General features: G+C 39.8%; 1 protein-coding gene across 2 annotated transcripts in view; it reads left to right on the plus strand.

Moving 5' to 3' along the window:
- Positions 1-569: 569 nt before the first annotated feature.
- Positions 570-21885, plus strand: part of olfm2a (olfactomedin 2a) — a 90930-nt gene continuing 69614 nt past the window's right edge. For both annotated transcript variants that reach the window (XM_077618967.1, XM_077618968.1), the window contains exon 1: positions 570-979. In XM_077618967.1, the coding sequence (XP_077475093.1) occupies positions 923-979 (57 nt within the window). In that variant the 5' untranslated portion in view covers positions 570-922. The remainder of the gene's footprint in view (positions 980-21885) is intronic.

Here is a 21885-nt window from a genome sequence, read left to right on the forward strand (position 1 = left end):
TTATATTAATATCTCCAGCAATGTGTTTGTCTCGGATACGGACCAGTTCAAGCTTGCGAATAGTTAGGTATTTTGTCTATTGCTTGCACTGCTTTTAATAGCTTCTGGCGATAACAGAAACATGTATGCTATGGACATCAAAGACATGCACAGTAAAGACAGTTTATTCAAAAATTATATATTCTATATTCTTAAAATTGTTTTGATGAGAGCTGATCAGATTATACATCGACATAAACCACCCCACTTGTTCGAAATTAAGTCTTGATTTGAAAGGGCTTGATCAGGTCAGAATATTTCTAATGTTGTTAGTATATGAAGCATTTTTATTCTAATTAGGCTTTTAATCCGAACAAATGTGCCCTTGTCAATATAGCAATTGATGGACATCCAATCAATTTTGACTGGGCTAGCAGTGATCAAACAATGCCTGTTCTCCCAGGACAGGCTGTGAAAGGTTGAAATGGAGTGGACGTCTGGAGCCTTCAATGGCAGTGTAAGAGTTAAGAGTGGAGAGACACATCATAAATCCAGTATCTCACACACATGCAGTAAGGGAGAGTGAGCTTTTCTGGGGGTGTGTTGTGTGGCTGCTGTCCCTATCGTCTGCACGTCGCAAGTGCTGCATCAGTCACCTTCCAACCTCTGCACTTCTCGCCCAGCGAGGGACGGAGAAGGACCTCGTCATTATTACCCAATTCAACCCCCGTTACTCCTCATATCGGGCCGATTCCCTGCTTTCCGCCTTATCTAGAATTTGGCGGCAGCTCCGCAGCGGCAAAGCTGCCTGCGCGTGTGCATCCTCCATGCGATGAGGCTGGTGGAGCACGGGAGAGAAAGAGATCACTAGCGGTAAAAGAAGAAGAGGAGGAGGAGGTTGCCGAAAGGGAAGAAACCGCGCAGACCAAATATTTGCACAAGGATGCATCTCCTCAGTGCCATGTTTCTGCTCGTCATGTCAGCTGTCACGTCCTGCCAGGTAGGAAACGTAACAGAACTCAGACTTGTTCTCAACTTCACTTTGCTGGCTTTTTTGAATGCTTTGTGATTAGGGTAAAGGTTTTAATAAATAGAAAAAAAGAGACCCCCACCCAAAAATATACTTGAATTTAGGTTGGGGGTTAACCTTCATGCATGTGTTTTTTTTTTGTATTCTACATTTGTAGTAAATGAATGACGTAACCAACTGAGGTGAAATAATTCAATTTTGCCTTTTTTTCATTGAATTTTCTTTTTAATTGTCTGAGTTTAAACAAGTCAAATTTATGCACATAGGGTCCTTTGTAGGGCCACTTAATTCATTCAGTGCCATAATCAATAATAGACATGCAATTATATGGCTCTTTTTATTGTTGTGCTGTGAATTGAAATTTGGCTGGGCACTACCAAGCGCCCAATCCATTGGAACTGGGGGGTTGTTGGCGAATGAGCGAATCTTCATTGACATCAGTGGACTTTGAACAAGGGGCAAGGTTGACCCAGGACTGGCCTTTGTACCAATCCCAGGGTACATGATATACTGTACAGTCAAATTCACATTCACATTAAAGCCGAAAAACATTTTTGCGTGTTCAATGCCTTGAAGAACATACAGGTTTTTGGAAGAAAGCAAGCATAGCTATGCTCATTGCAGGCTGAAATCTGTGCACACACGTTCCATGGGCTAACCTGTAATGTAAGCACCATAAGTCTATATTCCGTACCAGGCCCAGACTGGGAGAGCTTTTCAGGCAAGGGGTCAGACATTTAATCAGACCACGCCTGTATTCCCCCATGGCGGTGTTCTGTCACATTTTCCTACCCATCAGGAATGGATACTTTGGGGTTCTGCCCACGCGTGCTTATGTCATTTTTGTTACGCCCATGATTATTTGCTCCCTTTGTCAAGAAGCTCTCAAATATTGGTGACTAGAGCAATCAACAGAATTTTTGTTTGAGTATTGGATTGGATTGGATAACTTTATTCATCCCGTATTCGGGAAATTTCGTTTCGAGGGTGCAGTGGAATGATCAAAATATGTTCCCGCCAAAAAGTAACGATTAAAAACGGATCAGATTATTAATATCACAGGGGTATTGAGTTGAATAGCATCAGTCTATTTATGTGTTGATTACTGGTAGCATATTTGCAGAGGAACCATCAAAATATGCACCCCATAAACAGAACCAAGAAGATTTATTCACTTGGTAAAGGTACTGCGATTAGATGGTCAACACCATGATGGACACAAATATAGAAAAACTGAATAAAAGCCGATTGCTGGGCACGAGGAGACGGGCAACCATTCACGCTCACACCTAGGGGCAATTTAGAGTGTCTAATCTGCCTACCATGCATGTTTTTTGAATATTCTAGGAAACCGGAGTCGCTGGGTCGACGACATTTTTATGTGGATATCATATTTGACCTAATATTGCAGCACCTGAGCCTAGGTGGATTGGTTTCACCAGAGAATATCAGTTCGTGTGGCAAAGACAACTCGCAGCCCACTTTTGTGGAAGGCGACAGGCATGGATGTGACAGTGGTAAAGCTAAATGGTGGCGCAGTAAATTTTTTGACCCACAAAAGCTTTGAAGTCAAGAGTGGAGCAAGTGATCTGGCAAAATAGGTTTTATCTGGTCAGCATGCATATTTTCTGACAGCCTAGAAAGCGTCTGCCTGCCGTATGACAGAAAGGCAGACAGTGATGGATGGGCTGGTGGCTTCACAGCTGCAGTAGTAGCAGCAGCTTCGAGTACATTAAGTGGCACAGACAGCATTAAGTCACGTCTGTACGAGTCAATGCAACAAGCTTGTTTCAAGGAGGTAAGCAAGTTGAGCACCACAATGGATAAGGTACATTTGAGGTTAAGTACTGTAATGGGCAGAATATCACACCCCCACCAAATACTACAAGAAAATTGCATATGCTCACTGTGATTGGCTGGCATCCAATTCAAGGCGTCCCCCACCTATGACGCAGAAAAAAAAACAACAACAAAAAACTTGTGAGGATAAGAGTAACAGAACATGATTGAATTATTGCTTTTGTTTATGCATACACATATTATGGTATTAGGTGTTGTATGCTTATATATTTGTGTTCGAGATCAATGCAGGAATTAGATTACATTAGATTAGATAACTTTATTCATCCCGGGAAATTTTATTGTCACAGTAGCAAGAGGGTGAGAATACAGACACAGGAAAAGACATTTGAGACATAAATAGGTAATAAATAAGTTAATAAATATATATAAAATAAAAATATAAACATAATAAATAATATATAAATATATATATATATATATATATATATATATATATATATATATATATATATATATATATATATGCATGCATGCATGCATACATACATACATACATACATACATACATACATACATACATACATACATACATACATACATACATACATACATACATACATACATACACACATACACACACACATACATACATACACATACATACATACATACATATATATGAATATACATATACTTATATTGTTTAAACTTTGCAACATATGTTTGGGATATCAAATGAAAGAGGTGATCAAATATGGTGTGGTAAGGTCAAAGGTCAGAGAGGTCAGAAAAGAGTTTCACAATACTACCTTATTTCATACTCAGATGCAGCCAAATTCAATGCATCGTCATATATAGAAGAATGGACATTCCCTTTCAATCATTCACCGACACAGAGGATGATAGACATTTATTTGTGTGGATCCATACTTCCATCCATCGATACTTGGATTTGACATCAATTACCATTAATGAATGAGTTAAAAGGAGTAACCACTCTATAAAATATGGTGATGCTTCTAATTTTGCTAGTTTCGTTCTCCCAGGTTGCTCTTCTCTTTGAGTTTCACTTTGGTATTGGGAATGAGCTACATTCTAAAAATTCTGGAATTGGAAGGAGGCATTATTACATAGGCATTTATTTGGAAAGCCATGTTCTTTAACACCAAAAGGACACGTAGCATCGAGTATTGAGGTTTATGGTCAAGGTGCATTCCATTCACTTACTCAGACGTCCACGGTGTTAAAAAAATGATATAACCCTCCCCCCCAAAGGGAATTGTAGGAATTAAGGGTCCATTTGAATATTTTTCATGGAATGAAAAGACATAAAAAGATTAATATGTAGAGAAAAAAATTCAAGAGTGGGGAAAAAACCTTCCCCATCCCCTTTGGGAGGCGCTGAGTACAAGCATCTCTTAAGAGTACACACAAGGCAAATTAAACCCATTAATCTTTTTAAGCATGACCACAGTGAGCGTAATTTCACTTACGACATGTTATTAACTCTTTATTGGATTAAAATATTGTTTAATCCATTGCAAGGTTATGATGTAATGACTGCTTGTTTTGTGCAACCAGTGTAAAAGCATGACATTTATAAACACTATGGGCACTCAACATGTACACATGACCTTTTCTACAACAGTACATATACTTTATTGTATTTATAAATAAATAAATAAAAACATCAGCAAAATAGAACGTGCATTGTGTGCCCCTTCACCAACTGTAACTGGTTTTCCATGTTTTATTATCACCTGGATTACAAAAAAAATTGCAGTAGAGGAGTTTGGAGATGTAATGCTCATATAAAATCTATTTTTGCAGTCTTCTACCTTCTCCAGAAGTAATGCAATGCCACATTTTCTCTTTTCGCAACTGGATACTCGGCTGCAAATGTAGCATGCCTTACATGGAACTCTTTGTTATTTTACAACTTCTCGCTACAAAGCGAACATTCAGGCAATCCTTCCGCATTGGCATTGAATTCAAATGTCCAGGAAACATTGAATCCTCTGTTTTCTTCAGTTATTTTTCTCTTTTCCCCCTGGGACCAATGGCCGATCAAACAGTTGTCGGTTTGTTTACAACACCCACCTGCCTAGCATCCCGCCCTGCTGATAGAAACATGTATCGCAGGCTATGACGCAAATTTCCATTGTCAGAAATGTTGAAATTTAATATTGATTCTACACATTCTTAAAGCATTGGAAAATGTTAAGAATAGTTTGTGTCACGCTTGTCCTTCTTCAGAAACCACAATAAAATAAAAAATATGGTTTTCTCCCCCATTTTCAAACATTTGTTTTTTAAATCTCCAGGGAGCGACTAGGGCAGCGCTAAAGAGGCGGCCAAACCAAAGACATGAATGCGTACAAGAGGTCAGGCGTATATAACTAGGGTTACAAATGTAAAAAGCTATTGTGTAACGTAAATCACAAATATGTACCCGATACATAACTCGAGTCGCAAATGTGTAATTCAAGTCTTGAATGCGTGACTAATATCACATACGTGTGGTTTATGTGTGTTGTGAATATCGGACTTTCATGGACGAGACAAAAAATATGTCTGGAGAATTGTGTGTTGCCAGGACCACACCGTCCCTAGAAAATCCATGTACCATAATCCCCCGAATATCGTGGAAAATGAAGACCAGACAAAGCCACAATAATAAAAAAACAACGAAGTAGGATCACCCCTATTATTACTACCATACTGTGTTTTCGCGCCTATACAGAAATGAGAACACAAGTACAATTATCAAGAAGTGTATTTATTAAATATTACAGCTATAAGTATATGTAAAGACTGTAATGTATTAATATCTAAATATAATCTATATATAAAAAAAAATTAAATCCTTTACATACTGTACTCTCTCTCTCTCATCTAATTTTCTGGACTGCTTTATCCTCATTAGGGTCGCGGGGGTTGCTGAAGCCTATCCCAGCTGACTCCGGGCCAGAGGCAGGGAACACCCTGAATTGGTGGCCAGCCGATCGCAGGGCACAAGGAGACGGACAACCATGCACACTTACACCCATACCTAGGGGCAATTTAGAGTGTCGAACTATGCATGTTTTTGGAATGTGGAAGGAAACCGGAGTACCTGGAGGAAACCCACCCAGGCCCGGGAAGAACATGCAAACTCCACAGAGGTGGACCAACCTGGATTTGAACCCAGGACCCCAGAGCTGTGAGGCCGACGCGCTAACCACTTGCTTCACCGGGCTGCCTTACACTTGATTTAAAAACAAAAAACAACTGGTTATTGGAAGCTTTAGTCCAATTCCTCTTCATCAGATTCGAGTAGCATTGGATCATCATTGGAATCTTCACGGGGAGCCGTAAATTTATTGCGATTTCTGCAAGTGCTAAGACTATGTTCTTCATCCTTTCTCATCCTCCAAAATTAAACTTCCACTTTGCTCCTCGGCGATGTCCAACTGAAAATAAGAATAAAGAAAGAAAAAAAACTGAAAACAATAAAGATGTAGTAAAGGTAGAACAAGATTTTTTTTTCATATTCTGAGCCAGGCCTGATCGATGTATTGTTTGAACCATGCCATGCGCATGCACAATACTCACATACTTTTATTATTAGTCATTGTTTGCGGGACAAATCAGTTCTTATAATCGCTCTGGTGACATTTTCTTAAGGCTGCCTTATGACATAAACGAGCGGTGACAGCTGCCCGTAAAGCGATAGAGTAATCTTGGACACTTCACTTTGTGCTACAATTCATTCATTCAACTTTGGTATTGTGTCTCCTGGCAAGGATTGCTGGAGCCTATCCCAGTGGACTTTCAGCCAAAAGGCTTACAATACCCTAGATAGGTTGCCAGTCAGCTGTAGGGCACTCAGAGAGACAGACAACCATTTGCACACCGAATCATACCACTACCAAGTGGGAATCAATCCGAAGCTTGCCCGCATGCAAGTCAGGCAAGTGTACCACTACACCATCAGGTGGCGGTGACGAAATTATATGCTACAATTTGAACCTTATAGATTAAAAAAAAACATTGTCAGTCGTGAATAGGATCAGATATTGCACCCGTAACCAGGGGTGGGCAAATAGTCCACAAAGGGCTGCAGCAGGTGGAGGTTTTTAGTACAACGAATAATAAGACCCCCTTGTATCTATCTGGTGTCTGAGAAGTAAAATCAGTTGCTTTCAGACAGATGGTGCTTGCTTAAGCAGAAACCTAATTCGTTAAAATGTCTCTGCGGCCAGGACCAGGCTAAGGCAGGAACCACTGCGGCCCTTTGTAGAATAATTGCCCACCTCTGCCCTAAACCATAAATAATTTAAAATCAAGTAGTAATTGATGACTCTCTCTGATTTGTACTGTACATACCCTAACCCTCTTGAGACAGTTCATACTATAAATGGCCTTAAGTGACAATTTACTGTAAATGCTTACAATAAATATTCAAACAGTTGTATGAAAATACATCGACACATGTTTAAGGTTGATTGCACTGAAATAATAAAGAACCGATACCTCCCTGTGCATGCAGAGCCCTGAATGCGATGCTCCCCACCCCCACTGGGATGGGAAAATTGCAGATGAAATGCTGAGAGCATTTGACAGTGCCAGGGCTGTTTCAGGTCACCATGGACAAAAAGGGACAGTCATAAAATGATACAAGAGTACGAAATTCCTCAAAAGTGTCCAGCTGTGACCTCCCAGATGGATTATTAAATCTGTTTCTGTATTTAATTCATATGCTGCAATTGACGGCCATTGACGTTGATAGGTTATGGATAGACGTCCATATCCAATCCTTTTGAACTGGGAGGACTGAGAGTGAATGTTCATCTGCTGCCATTCCTCCTAATTCAAATGGACTGGACAATCTAACTCATGATAAACTCATTAAATAGTTTTAAGTTCATTTTTAAGAGTCAATTGATTGGACGTCTACCATTGTCAATGGCACTGAAAGAGTTCAATAATGGGTTAAAAAAGAAATATAGTGATAAATAGGGGTGTAATGATACATTAATCGATCCACATATACGTATATCACACATCAGATAAGCTGCTCTGTTGAAAAGAACAATTTTCATCAACATCTGAAATGTTTTGTCAACATAATCGCAAAATCGTTAAACTTGCTTTGTAATGTATGTATTAATCGTCTACGTTTAATCAAAATCAAATCAATCACAGACCCTTTAGTCAAATCAGGATGAAATTATAGCAGAACTATGTACAGCAGGGGTCATGAATCTTTTTGACATAGAGAGAGCCATAAACAAATCATATTTTCTAATGTTATTTCTTGAGAGCCATTCTCAGAATTGAAAAGTAAAAATGCAGGAAAAGTGATTTTTTTTTGTCATTTCACCACTTTTAAAGTACAAAATGTCTCTGATTTTTTTTACAACATTGTTATGCTGTTGCTAATCAATCACTGAGATTATTTATACAGAAGAGTAATGAAAAACAAGAGGTAGTGTCAACGCCAGAGTGTCGACGTCACGCTCCTATTGGTGCGTTCGGGACTCAGCTCTCTCAACAGTGACTTCCATATTTTACCTCACAGGTTAGTGGAGAGCCATATGCACCCATGGAAAGAGCCACATATGGCTCCTGAGCCATAGGTTCCCTACCCCTAATGTACAGTATATTTGCAAATGTTGTTATCTAGATAATAAATAGCATCTCTTATTATCATGACATTAATGATTTACATGCGGCCCAGTGGTTGAGTGGTTAGTGCGCCGGCCTCACAGCTCTGGGATCCTGGGTTCAAATCCAGGTCTTTTCATCTGTGTGGAGTTTGCATGTTCTGTGTGGGTTTCCTCCAGGTACTCTGTTTTCCTCCCACAGAGCTGTGAGGCCAACGTGCTAACCAGTCAAGCCGCTGGGCCGCCTCGACAGAGAAACTAAATGTTTGAAAATATTTAAGTTTTTTTTTAAGTAATACTCTTTCTTTAAGGTTACTGATGTACACTGAAATTGTTAATTTCAATTTCAATTAATGCAAAGAGTCCAGTTATGTTAAAAAGACTAAATGGACAATTTTGTGCCGTAGGATTGGCTGACCACCAGTTTGTGGTGTCCCTGCCTGGTGCTCGTAGTTGGCTGGGATGTGTTCCAGCACCCCTGCGTGTCTTGTGAGAATAAGCGGTACAGTAATCCCTCGAAAATCGTGGCTTCACTACATCGCGGATGTTTAAAAATGTATTTTTATTTTTTTTTATTTTAAGTTCAAAATGTGAAAATCCACACTGCAACTCCCGTCTTCCACTTGTTAGTTAACCACGATATTCGAAGGATTACTGTATGGTAAACGAGTGAATGAATGGACAAATAAACTCATAACGGTTTCTTAACTTTAAAAATAGATGAGTATTCATTAGTCAAATGCTTAGTCATTTAAACCCTAGTGGAAACCCTGGTTTATATCATATTGACGGTGTTTGATGTCCAATCAATTGTCGCTGGTGGGAATGAACATTCCCATGAACTCTCATTGACAAAGGATTAGACATTGAGTGCCCTCAATAGCAGTCAAACCATTAAATATTAATATGGGTTTGGCCAACATCAAGTGTTTCCAAAGGAAACCATAACTACAATGTGGCCCATGACAATGATGAATTGCTCTTCCCCCTGAGAGTTTAAAGTACTCAAAAAGTTGTCAAAGTATAGTGATAATCAGAAAAGGCAGAAAAAGAAATCCAAACCAAAAGAGACATATCAGCAATGCATTCGAAAGGCCTGAGGTGATTGGTGTTTTTCTGCTCCGTATGCAACAACCGGGCTAAGACCATGCTGAGATGCTGACAATTACACTTAGGGTGGCTGTGAGTTTGCCGCATTCTGTTGTTGAGCCTGGCAAAACAAAAAACCTTGAAACAAAACTACTTCAATTTGGCGCAATAAAATTAAAAACAGAATAACCCATCGGCTATGCGAATAAAATGGTGAGATATAAATGGCGACAAAAACAAACAAACAAAATCGACTGATATCTATTCATTAGGACAAGATGTACGAGCAGTTTGAAAGCAAACTTCTAAATCAAAACACCAGTAATCCAGCGACTAATGGCGAGGTTAGGAATTGATATTCTGAGGCTTCACATTGTTTTCTTTTTATAAAACACTTGCACACTCACCTAACAGGTGTTAACAAGTAACAAGGAGACAACAGCAGTCGTGACACAACTTCAAAATAGCCCTACCATTTCAAATGGATTGGACGTTTATTATTGATAAACTCTTTAAAAGTCTAAGTAGAATAATGATCGGACACCACTTGATTGGATGTCTTATCATCTCGGGAAGAGCGACAAGCACACCTTTTTATTAATGGGGGCTTTCGGTGGCCATCTTGTGTAAGTTTAGACGCGCTTGGAAACTAAATCGCATATTGCGCCGCATCCGTACATTACTTCTTAATATTCTTTGATATTGATTACGTCATTTTAGTTCTGTATCAGTATTGGTACACAATGCAACACTCCTGGATGCATATCAAATAACATATCAGTCAACCTTGGCCAATTGCTCCCCTTAATTAATGATTGCAATTCCCCTTTTTAAGCGATATTAAAACCATAGAAATGCAACGCAGCACATATTTTCTCAAACAGGGCGCACTTAAAAGTCTAAAAAATTCCTCAAAGTGGGTGTAGTGCCCAATCAGTCGGTGCGCCTTTTGTATTCATTAAATACTTCTGGATCCCAAAACTGGAAAAAGACCATTTGTGCCGCCAGATGGTGTCGTGGTTCACTCGCCTCACTTTGGTGGGGAGAGGCGTGGGCTTGATTCACGTTGGGGGCGGTATGATGGTGAGTGAAAATGGTAATTTGTCTGGCTGTGTTCCCAACGGCTGACTAGGGTGTAGTCTGCTTTTCGCCCCAGGTCAGCCGGGATAGGCTCCAGCAACTCCCGCAAACTTTATGAAGATACGCGGTAGGGAAGATGATGAGGGTGAGGGTGAGGGTGACGGTGACAATGACATTAATTTGAGTCCTGGTCATTATCTGAAGCTTTATGATAAATGTTCAGGGAATTGAATGGTAAACTATTATTAAATTAATTTTATGTCCTTGTTTTTTAGTAATAAATGCACAACTCAAGAAACTATAGAAGATTTATGGTTTTTTTTTTACACAAATTTAAAAAAATGCCACTTCAGCGTCATTTAAAAAAATGCAAACATTATAGGGGGTGTGACATTAAGTGATTCATTACAATTAAATCATTAGCTGCCATAGGCAACCAATCCATTTTGAATGGGAGGTATGGTTTGTGAATGCTTATTTTTCAGTGCCATTGACAGTGTTAGACGTCCAATCCCTTTTGACTCAGAGGGGCGGAGGAACAAATGAACATTTGTTCTTCTCTCATCCAGTACCAACCACCCCAGTTCAAATGGATGTATTAATTAACAGATTTGAACACATTTTGATCAAAGTTCACTTTCAAAACACAGGAACTTTACCAAAACTAAGAAATCTGATTAAATGCACACATTTTGTTCAAAAAATGTCTTTACATATTTTAGCTACCCATTTTTTTGCTAAGGTTAATTCAAGTTTTAGGCCTCTCAAATAACAATTTATTTTTCTTGATCTTAACTTATTCATTTTCTGAACCACTTATCCTCACAAGGGTTGTTGGGGTGCTGGAGGCTATTCCAGCTAACTACGGTATTTGTCCAAATATAACCTGCACTAGACAACAAAATTTAAGGGTCAAGACAAGGGGAAAAAACGGAGGTTTAGAGTTTGAAAATTATGGTAATTATTCTTTATCACATAGAAATGTTTGTGCCATTAAGAATATTTTTTTCTGCAGGAAAGAATTTGACTGAATAGGAGAAAGCAATTAAAACTGCCTTTCAGTTCAAAACAGTAGAAAAACAATCTGGAAAAAAAGTCAGTCCAAAATTTTCAAAGGTCATTCATTCATTGTCTATTCTGCTTTTCCTCACAAGGGTTGTGGGGGGTGCTGGAGTCTATCCCAGCTGACTTTGAGCATCAGGCGGGGGACACACTGAATTGGTGGCCAACCAATCGCAGGGCACAAGGAGACTGACAACCATTCACATGCAGACTCATACTCAGGGGAAATTTAGTGTTCAACCAGCCTACCCTGCATGTTTTTGGAATTTGGGGACAAAATAGAGAAATCTCATGCAAGCCCGGGGAGAACATGCAAACGCCACACATGAGGACCGACTAAGGATCGAACCATCAACCTCAGAACTGTGAGGCAGACACGCTAACCAATGGGCCCCCCGGGTGCATGAATTTTTTTAAATTAAAAAGCTTATTATTATTTGAGTGTTCCAATCAAGTCACAAATATATTTAAAAAGTCCACAGCAACTGAGTACTGAAAAAAGATTTTGCCTGACCTTATAGTTTTTGATGAGCCTCCCCAAACTGCAATTTTACTTTAAAACTCAGAACTTAGAATTGGTAACGTAATCACATTTTTTTTCTAGTTCAAATTCATCTGATTTTCTGAACTGCTTTATCCTCACTAGGGTCCCGTGGGGTGCTGGAGCCTATACCAGCTGACATTGGGCCAGAGGCGGGGGACACCCTGAATCGGTGGCCACCCTATCGCAGGGCACAAGGAGACAAACAACCATGCACACTCACACTCATACCTAGGGGCAATTTAGAGTGTCCAATCAGCCTACCATGCATGTCTTTGCAATGTGGGAGGAAACCGGAGTAACTGGAGAAAACCCACGCAGGCCCAGGAACCCAGGTCTCCCACTGTGAGGCAGACGCGCTAACCACTCACCCGCTGGGCTGTTTAATATGGATATAACATTTCTGAAATACCACAAATAATTTCTCATGGGTCCATTAATCACTATTGTAAACAAAACCATAAACAAGAGTCTCTTCCCTGAATCTTGGAAGTGCTCAATCATAACATTGGTAATTAAATCAGGGAACCCCGCAATAAGCAACAACTATAGACCTATAAGCATCCTTCCAACCGTCTCAAAAGTTCTGGAAAAGATAGTAGCGGAGCAACTTGTAGATCACATTAACAGCAGTCCGTCCATACACCCTGGACAGGCTGCAATTCAGCTTTAGAAAATATCATTCTACTGAAACGGCGGTTTGCTTATTTCTAAAAAAAAACGTACAACTAAACACAAAACTAGTAGAAATAAAGGCGGAGTCATGGGTGCGGTCTTCATTGATCTCAAAAAGGAGTTTGACACCATCAACCACCAGATACTGCTAACTAGACTGTCTAGTTTTAATTTCTCACCAAGCATGCTAAATTGGATTGCGGAATAACAGACTTGCGGTACTGCAGGGGTCAGTGCTAGGTCCACTGCTCTTCAGTCTTTACATAAATGATCTGCCAGCTGTTGTCCTTCAATTGTCACCTGCCAAATATATGCCGATAATGCCGTTCTTTATGTCCACGGGAAAGACAAAAAACATGCTGCACAGGAAATCACAGATGCAATGATGAGTGTGAATAACTTGTTTGAAAAATCCCAACTACATTTAAACATATGTAAGACTTTTTGTATGTACTTCTCAAAAAGAGCGACAAATAATAGTGACCCCAATGTTTTTGTCTGAGGAAAAACAATCAATGTAGTCCAATATTTTAAATACCCAGGATTCACTCTTGACTCTGAACTTGTCTTTAAACGACCGATCAAAAACACTGAAGAAAATTAAATTCAATTTGTCCTATTTTCGGTTCATTAGAAACAATGAAAGCCCTGAGTCAGCAAAACTATATTTTGACACAATGATCATATCACACATGACTTACTGCCTAACAACACCAGAATAAAAAAAACATTTATGAGCACGCCTTGAAACTATTGGACAGAAAAACAAAAATGCACCATCATTGTCAGATATTGAAAAGCACAAGCGCCTGAACAATACTGTTAAATATGCAGATGCCACCTTAGTTTACAAAATCTTCCATCACAAAGCTCATCCTCCACTGCAAGATTTTGTGCAAAAAAAATTCCAACACATCAACAAGGACTGGCTCTAGAGGTGCCTGTGTAATTCCCTTCAAAAAGAGTGCATTCAGTCAAAGCTTTTTCTCTGTCCGTGCCGCACATACCTGGAATTCAATACCAATTACCACACCTGAACTCCCGTCTTTGAACCTCTTCGCTAATCATCTTAAAGCCTGGCTCTTAGACGAACAAAATTGCGATCACAATGCTAAAACTGTGCTACTTGTGTGTGCGTGTGTGTATCTTTGTTTATCTTCAACCTACACAAGGGACTAAAGATGGAAATTAGGCCTCCCTCGTCTACAATCTTACATATTTACATATATCTCATATCATCTCATTTTCTGAACCGCTTTATCCTCATTAGAGTCGCAGGGGGTGCTGGAGCCTATCCCTGCTGACTCGGCCAGAGGCGGGGGACACCCTGAATCAGTGGCCAGCCGATCGTAGGGCGCAAGGGGACAGACAACCATGCACACTCACACCGTGACCGGATGATTCGCCTAAAGACGTTTCGCCGACGGACGTTTGACAGACAGACAGGTTGCCGAATGGACGTTCGGCGGAACGTCCATTCGGTGACCTGTCCGTCGGCAAAACGTCTTTAGGCGAATCATCCGAGTACCCACTCACACCCATACCTAGGGGCAATCTAGAGTGTCCATTCAGTCTATCATGCATGTTTTGGGAATGTGGGAGGAAACCGGAGTACCCGGAGGAAACCCACCAGGCGGGGAGAACATGAACACTCCACACAGATGGACATGACCTGGATTTGAACCCAGGACCCCAGAGCTGTGAGGCTGATGCGCTAACCACTTACGCCACCTGGCTGCATTTACATATAGATGTTCATTAAAATGAATATGAATATATTCATTAATATGTGCTGTCCCTTATTAAATCAATCAAACTCAAACTCATATAATCTTTTTGGACAGCAATAGTTTTCGCCTTGGAACTCTGCCATGGATACCAGCTTTGACCAGTGTTTTTCTTATAGTAGAGTCATATTGACCTTAACTGAGGCCAGCGAGTCCTGCAGTTCTTTTGACATTTTTCTGGGTTCTTTTGTGACTTCTTGGATGAGCCATCATTGCACTCTTGGAGTAATTTTAGCTGTCCGACCACTCTGGGGAAGGGTTGCCACTGTTCCCAGTTCTCTCTATTTTTGGATGATGGCTCTGACAGTGGCTCGTTGGAGCCGTAAAGCCTAGGAAATAGTTTTGGAACATTTTCTAGACTTAGATGTCCATCACTTTTTTTTCCACATTTCTTCTTGAATTTCTTTGGATCGTGGCTGATGCTCTGATGATGTAGCCTACTTCACTGGGTTTGACACATTATTTTAGTGTTTTCTTCATTCAACACGTGTTGGTAATCAAGTGGGGGCGTGGCCTGTGAAATTGAACTCAGCTTTCTTCCAATTGTGATTAGTCACAGATATTTGTTATTTAACAAAGGGGGGCAATTACGCTTTCACAGAGGGCCAGACAAGTTTGTATTTTTTTCTGCCTTGGCAAATAAAATCATCATTTAGAAACTGCATTCACTTTTTCCTTGGGTTGTCTCTGTGTCATGCGGAAATTTATTTGATGGTCTGAAACCTGTGTGATAAATATGCAAAACTCTCTCTCTCTCTCTCTCTCTCTCTCTCTCTGTCTCTCTCTCTTGTTTTCTCTCTGTCACTCTCTCTCTCACTCATTTTCTCTCTCTCTCTCTCTCTCTCTCTCTCGTTTTCTCTCTCTCATTTTCTCTCTCTCTCATTTTCTCTCTGTCTCGTTTTCTCTCTCTCTCTAGTTTTCTGTCTCTCACTCATTCTCTCTCTCTCACGTTTTCTCTCTCTCACACTCGTTTTCTCTCTCTCTCTCGTTTTCTCTCTCTCTCTTTGTTTTGGTGTTGTGTTAATTGCTTCGTAAATATTTTTCTTATATTTTTGCTTTGTTTTCATATATATATACATTTGCATACATATTGCATATGAAATTGGTATACTTTTATCATTTTTAAAGGGTTCATAGTTGCTAGTATTGAAATTGTGGTACGATTTATACTAGCTAATTCAATGTAAAGTGCTGCTCTACTTATGAAATATCCAAGTTTCGAAATAACTTCTGGAACCAATTAATTTCATAAGTAAGGGTACCTATGTATGCTTCCTCATAAAGAAGAATCAAGAAGATTTACTCACTAACATTACCATGATTACATGGTCACAACTGTGAGTATATTGGATATAGGAAAACAGTGGTAGCAAAATTTGACAAAATATCAAAAATTGATGGACATATCTTTCAGAAAAAGTGTCAATACCAAATATTTTCAAAGGGAGCAAAATAGGAGAGAACACCGGTAACCGTGATATTAGTGTGAACACCACAAAGGCCATTGCTCACATTAGTATTCCATCCACAAAAGAGAGAATGGGAAATGCTATTCATCCCCAGATAGCAGCCTCTTCAAGCTATTGTTAATTTTCTGTTTTTAAGACAGAAATGGACACCTTTGACTGCAATGTTCCCCCCACACTTAGGATTGTTGACTTGCGCATGAATGACTGTGTTAAAAAGGCAAGGATGCTTTCCATCTGATGATTCAAACCCTTAAGCGTGGGGAATTAGACCGAGAACAAATAATGAGATTTTGAGGCTAACACATCCTGTTATTCTGATTTAAATGAAAATGTGAATGACATTTAGAGAGAGTACTGTACATGCCTACATTTATACATATATTTAAAGTCTATAAAAGATAAGGATAAGTATGAGTTTAAATACAAATATTATGGATTTGCTATAAAAAAAAAGGAAAACACCACACAGGACCCAGGTATGAACCCTGAATCTCAGAACTGTAAACGGACATGCAAACCAATCTTCCTCTGTGACACCATTTTAACAAGTTGTTTGGGGCTAATTAATGTTTAATTCATCTTTACAAGAGTAAAGTTGACCAACTCTTGTTTGTAATGAGGCTCAAATTTGAATTAGGTATGTAAGGTAAGCACATCGGTCAACTCCTGTGCTCTGAACATACATCTAATGATGCATCTGGACATATCTTTTGGGTCTTTCAAAGAATTAACAAAGGACGTAACAAAATGACATCCGACCCCGGTTAGACAAAGACGCAGGATTTAAGTCAGGGATGTCTAAACTATTCCACAAAGGGCCGCAATGGGTGTGGGTTTTCATTCCAACCCATCAAGAGGACACCTTTTCACCAATCTGGTGTCCTACAAGTGCAATCAGTGGATTGCAGTCAGGTGCTTCTTGTTTTCTGCAGAAGTCAAAGTGTCTGTCCTGGATTGGTTGGAACAAAAACTTGCAGCCACAGCGCCCCTCGAGGACCGGTTTGGCCACCCCGGATTTAAGTACACCGTCGGTCCATAGGTCACACAAGAGGCAACGGAGAGGAACGACACAACATGTGAAGCCAATGGGTAATCAAATGGACAGGACACACAAGGGAAACACCCAAAATGCAAAACATAAAAGACACCCACCTCCACGTGACCCAACCGTGGCTGAAAAGGCCCCGGCTTGTGTCCAGATAAATAGTGACTATGGCCTCATGGCTTTCCTCTCTTTAGCCATCGCCATCTCGAGGTTCTCTCTGCAGCATTGTGGTACTGCAAATGGGTCTCCTCCTCCTCTCACCCTCAATGCCTAAAATAAAAGTGCTTTGGCCAAAGATCTGGCTATGAACCCCCTACATTCAACCGCCACCGAGAGGCATGTTCGCCGGGCCCCCCTGCTTATTTAGAACCAAAAGGCATTTGTTGCGCTATTAAAAAAATATATTTTGAAACATGGTTGTTTAACAAATAAAAGATTGAGTTTACACACTTAGAGATGGTGAAGAAATTCAATCGCTCGTCTATTAGGATCAACTCTCTACATTGCAGTATGGACAAACATAGCGAGACAATCTTAACACACACACACACTAACACACCCATAAATCTCGCTTTATATGGATTATAGATTACAGGCAATAGGTTAATATTTGCAGTGGTGACCCCTCTTTTTCAAGACCTCTGCAACTCTCCCTGGCATGCTGTCGATCAAATTCTGAACCAAAACCTGACTAATGGCCATCCATTTTTTGCATAATCAATGCTTGGAGTTTGTCAGAATTTGTTGGTTTCTCGTTGTCCGCCCGCCTCTTCAGGATTGACCACAAGTCCCCAATGGGAAAAAGACCTGGAGAGTTTCCTGGCAAAGGGCCCAAAAGCTTAATGTTTTGTTCCGATTTTGTTATGACCTTGTGCATCGTGCACATCAGCTGTCGAGAAAGAATATTTTTTGTGTCGCAGTTGAAAATGCCTCCTAAATATAGTGTAAGTTCCTTTATATGCTAAAGGCATAGCAGGCCATTATGGCATAATTGAATCTACGCTGTGGCGTTCATTTCTCTTTCAGGGCAGCTAATTATGTTTTGACAGCTGCCCGAAAGATCAGGTAAAGTTTTGACAACTTTTGATTATGTGATGTGAAATAAATGAGGAAAATCACAATCACTTCGTCTGTTTTGCTTTCTGCCACGGGCGCGGCCATTTTGCGACACATTTTCTTCTAAAAAGTCTGCGCATGTCAACTTTTTTCCGCTGCTCGTGAGAAATATTTTTCTACGTTTTCTTAAAGGCGCCACCATTTTGCAACGAATATTAGTTTTTTTATGCAGACTGGTGCTTATCAATTATGTTTCGTTTGGGATGTCGTCTGCTCATTGTCTTTGTACCAGTACTCATAAAATATTTTAGCATATCTGTGTATGGTATTACGTTGAAAATACGGGCTGATGGATTGCCAGCTCGGGCAGGTAAAATAGATGGGTTACCTGCCCTATGGGAAGGTGGTTTAAAAAGTTAATTTAGAACCCAATCATTTCCAAAGAAAACACTAAGCACTTCCCATCCCATGTAGGTGTAATGACCAGTCCAGGATGCACTATGATTAAAACAAAACTCAGTCTTTAGTTTATCCATTCAGCTTCAGCTGGCTGCGCACATTCTAAGTGAAACCAGGCGACGAGTGTTCAGCCTGTGATCTTCCGTCGCTTGAGGCCCCCAAGCTTAAAGTAAGGAGAGACCCGCCCCTGAAGACCGCACCACCTATTCTTCACATCCCCATTAGCATGGCTCAAGCACTCAGCTCTTCACTTTAGAAATATAACAAAGATTACTGCATTAGATCCTCTGGCAAAGTCTGACATGACTACTTTCCTCTGATGGAACTACACTGGGGAGTAGAAAGCGAGAACCATTTAGAAAAGCCTGGAAGCACTTGTGGGGGAAGATAAAAGAGTTCATTATCAGGAGTTTTTGAGCAGAGCGTTCAACATTTTCTTGACTCTTCTATCATTTTACTTCTTGGGTGACTCTATTTCTTTAGCCACTATAAATCCATTTGGTCTTAGCTTGTTCAGGTTTATGGCCAAAGTACCAAATTTACCAAATTGTTGTATTTATCACTTGTGTTTAAAATAAAATGTCCAAAACATGAAAAATTGCATTTTCATGCTTGTTGAGCACATGCCAAACCAACGTGAGAAAGTGACGATTTTTAGTATTAATCGAAAAATGGTGGCATGGTGATAGAGTGATTACCACTCACAGTTCAAGGATGGAGTGTGTGGAGTACCTTCCGTTGCTGCGTGGGTTTTCTCTAGGTAGACCGATTTTCCCCCACATCCCAAAAAACATGCATGTAGGCTTGTTTCACACTATAAATTGAACTGAGATCTGAGTCTGAACGTGAATTGTTGTCCTTCCCCTTGTGCCCTGCGATTGGCTGGCCACCTATTTAAGGGTACCCTGCCTACTGCCCATTGTTAGCCTATCATCCCCTGTGGCCCTTGAGAGGATAAGTGGTACGAAAAAACGGAATGTATGAATTTTGTTGATGTGGGACTATAGCACAACATAAAAAATAATAAACAAAAAAAATAGTAACAATTGCCCAGCTCAAATATACAGACGCTCCCCTAGTTACAAACGAGTTAGGTTCCGAGCGATTGTTCATAAGTTGAATTTGTTTGTAAGTTGATTCAGTGCTATATTTTGTATTATAATTTATGTTTAAGGCCTATATAAGTATATTGAAGGTTTATATAAGTGCATTTGTATGTTTAAGGCTTGTATAAGTAACACGCATTGGTTTGTACTGAAAAAAACATTTAATAAAATGGAGAGAATATGTACAGTACTGTATAGAGAGAGAGAGAGAGCTTTATGTATTAGAAACTGGCCGAAAGAAGCGATCTAACGACGATTGCACAGTTTTCTTCTTTTTTTCATCATAAATGATGCGGTAGCACTGTATGGCATCATTCAATTGATTTGCAAACTTTGTGCAACGTTCAATATTTGGGTCCTGCTGTTCGATCTTTCTGTTTATAAATGGTACTGACGGTCGAACGATTCAAGTTGTATGCCCGTGAAACGCTCACCACTCTCACGCGCATCAAGCTTCGTTATTATTGCCACTCGTTTCAAATGAAATGGCTTGCCTCTTCCTTGCAACTCCCTCAATAGAAGCATTTCGCTTTTTACCCACCATATTCAATAATGGATGCACAAGATATTTAATGATACAAATGAAAAAGGTTCTTTGCCCACTAGAGATACGTTCACGCACTTCCGCATTGCAACGAAGAAGAAGGTAGATGCTGGGTGAGCTGAGCCCTCACAGCGCCAGGCGTATTAGCGGCGGAAAGAAGCACTACTTGGAAAAAAATACAAAATTGGACTTACGAACATTTTTCGACTTAAACGCAATTTGCAGACATGTTCGTATGTACCGTTGTTCGTAAGTTGAATGTTCGTAAGTAGGGGAGCGTCTGTATTTAGATTTCAGTTTATCATTATAGTTTTGGTGGCCAGCGGCCGAGGGGTTAGCGCTTTGGCCTCACAGTTCTGGGGTGAAGGGTTGAATCCCAAGTAGGTCTTGACTGTGTGGAGTTTGCATGTTCTTCATTGGCTTGCAGGGGTTTTCTCCAGGTATTCTGGTTTCCTATTACATCCCAAAAACATGCATGGTAGGCTGGTTGAACACTCTAAATTGCCCCTAGGTATGAGTGTGAGCATGAATAGTAGTCCATCTCCTTGTACGTATTATTTACTTTTTATGTACTTATGTATTTATTTCGTGGGCCAAATTCACAAATTCATTTTGACCTGGGCAGTGGACAGGACCACTGGTTGCTTGCGGACAGTGGAGCAATTTAGCAGCAACAATTACTGCGATTGAAGCTAATGTGTTCTTTTCCCTTATAGACTTTGGATGTTTTTTTTTCTCAAATAAAATTTTAGTAATACAATATATGTAGTCCTCAGTGGAGTGTCAGTACTTCCAAGATACAAAACACTTTCTGTAAGTAGAGGTACCACTGTACTGTACAGTATACGTACAATCTGCTTTCATAACACAGCCCTGCCTGACGTCACATCATCAACCATCTTCGCGTGGCTTTGACAAAACACAATGATTAAATGCCTCCTCTCGCCAGCCTGCTTCCACCATGATGCCGAGCTCTCAACTTTTATTATCACAGAATTTAAAAAAAAATGCTGCTGAGTGACTTTAAACAGAAGAAGACAGATGTCGCATTGTTAGATGTGAGGAGAGGATGTTCTTTAATAATGGTGGCATGAATCATAGTATTTGAAGGATGCAGACATTACAGGGAATGGAAGAGGACTTATTTATCAGCTGTCGTTAAGTCAGGGTATTTCATACAATTCTAAAGGGCGGATAACCAAACAGTCATCAACTTGGAAGTAGTCTTGCTATATGTATGCCAGTGACGCTAATTGTCAAATCAATTTGAAGCAGGGAGGGACAGTAACGAAATAGATGAAAATCAAATATATTGGACTACTAATATTAAAGAAATATCTAATTTCATTAAATGATAGAAACATAAAAATATATTTTCTTGTGTTCTCAACAAAGTCAATGCATTGACCTTAATGTCTCACTAGTTTTAACACACAAATTAAAGGATATAATCTTGTCAGTGTATTCAAAAATACGATTTCAAGACTTAGCGAATATTGAGGTAAATTTTTT

Source organism: Stigmatopora argus, chromosome 14 (assembly GCF_051989625.1).
Source record: "Stigmatopora argus isolate UIUO_Sarg chromosome 14, RoL_Sarg_1.0, whole genome shotgun sequence".
Lineage (NCBI taxonomy): Eukaryota > Metazoa > Chordata > Actinopteri > Syngnathiformes > Syngnathidae > Stigmatopora > Stigmatopora argus.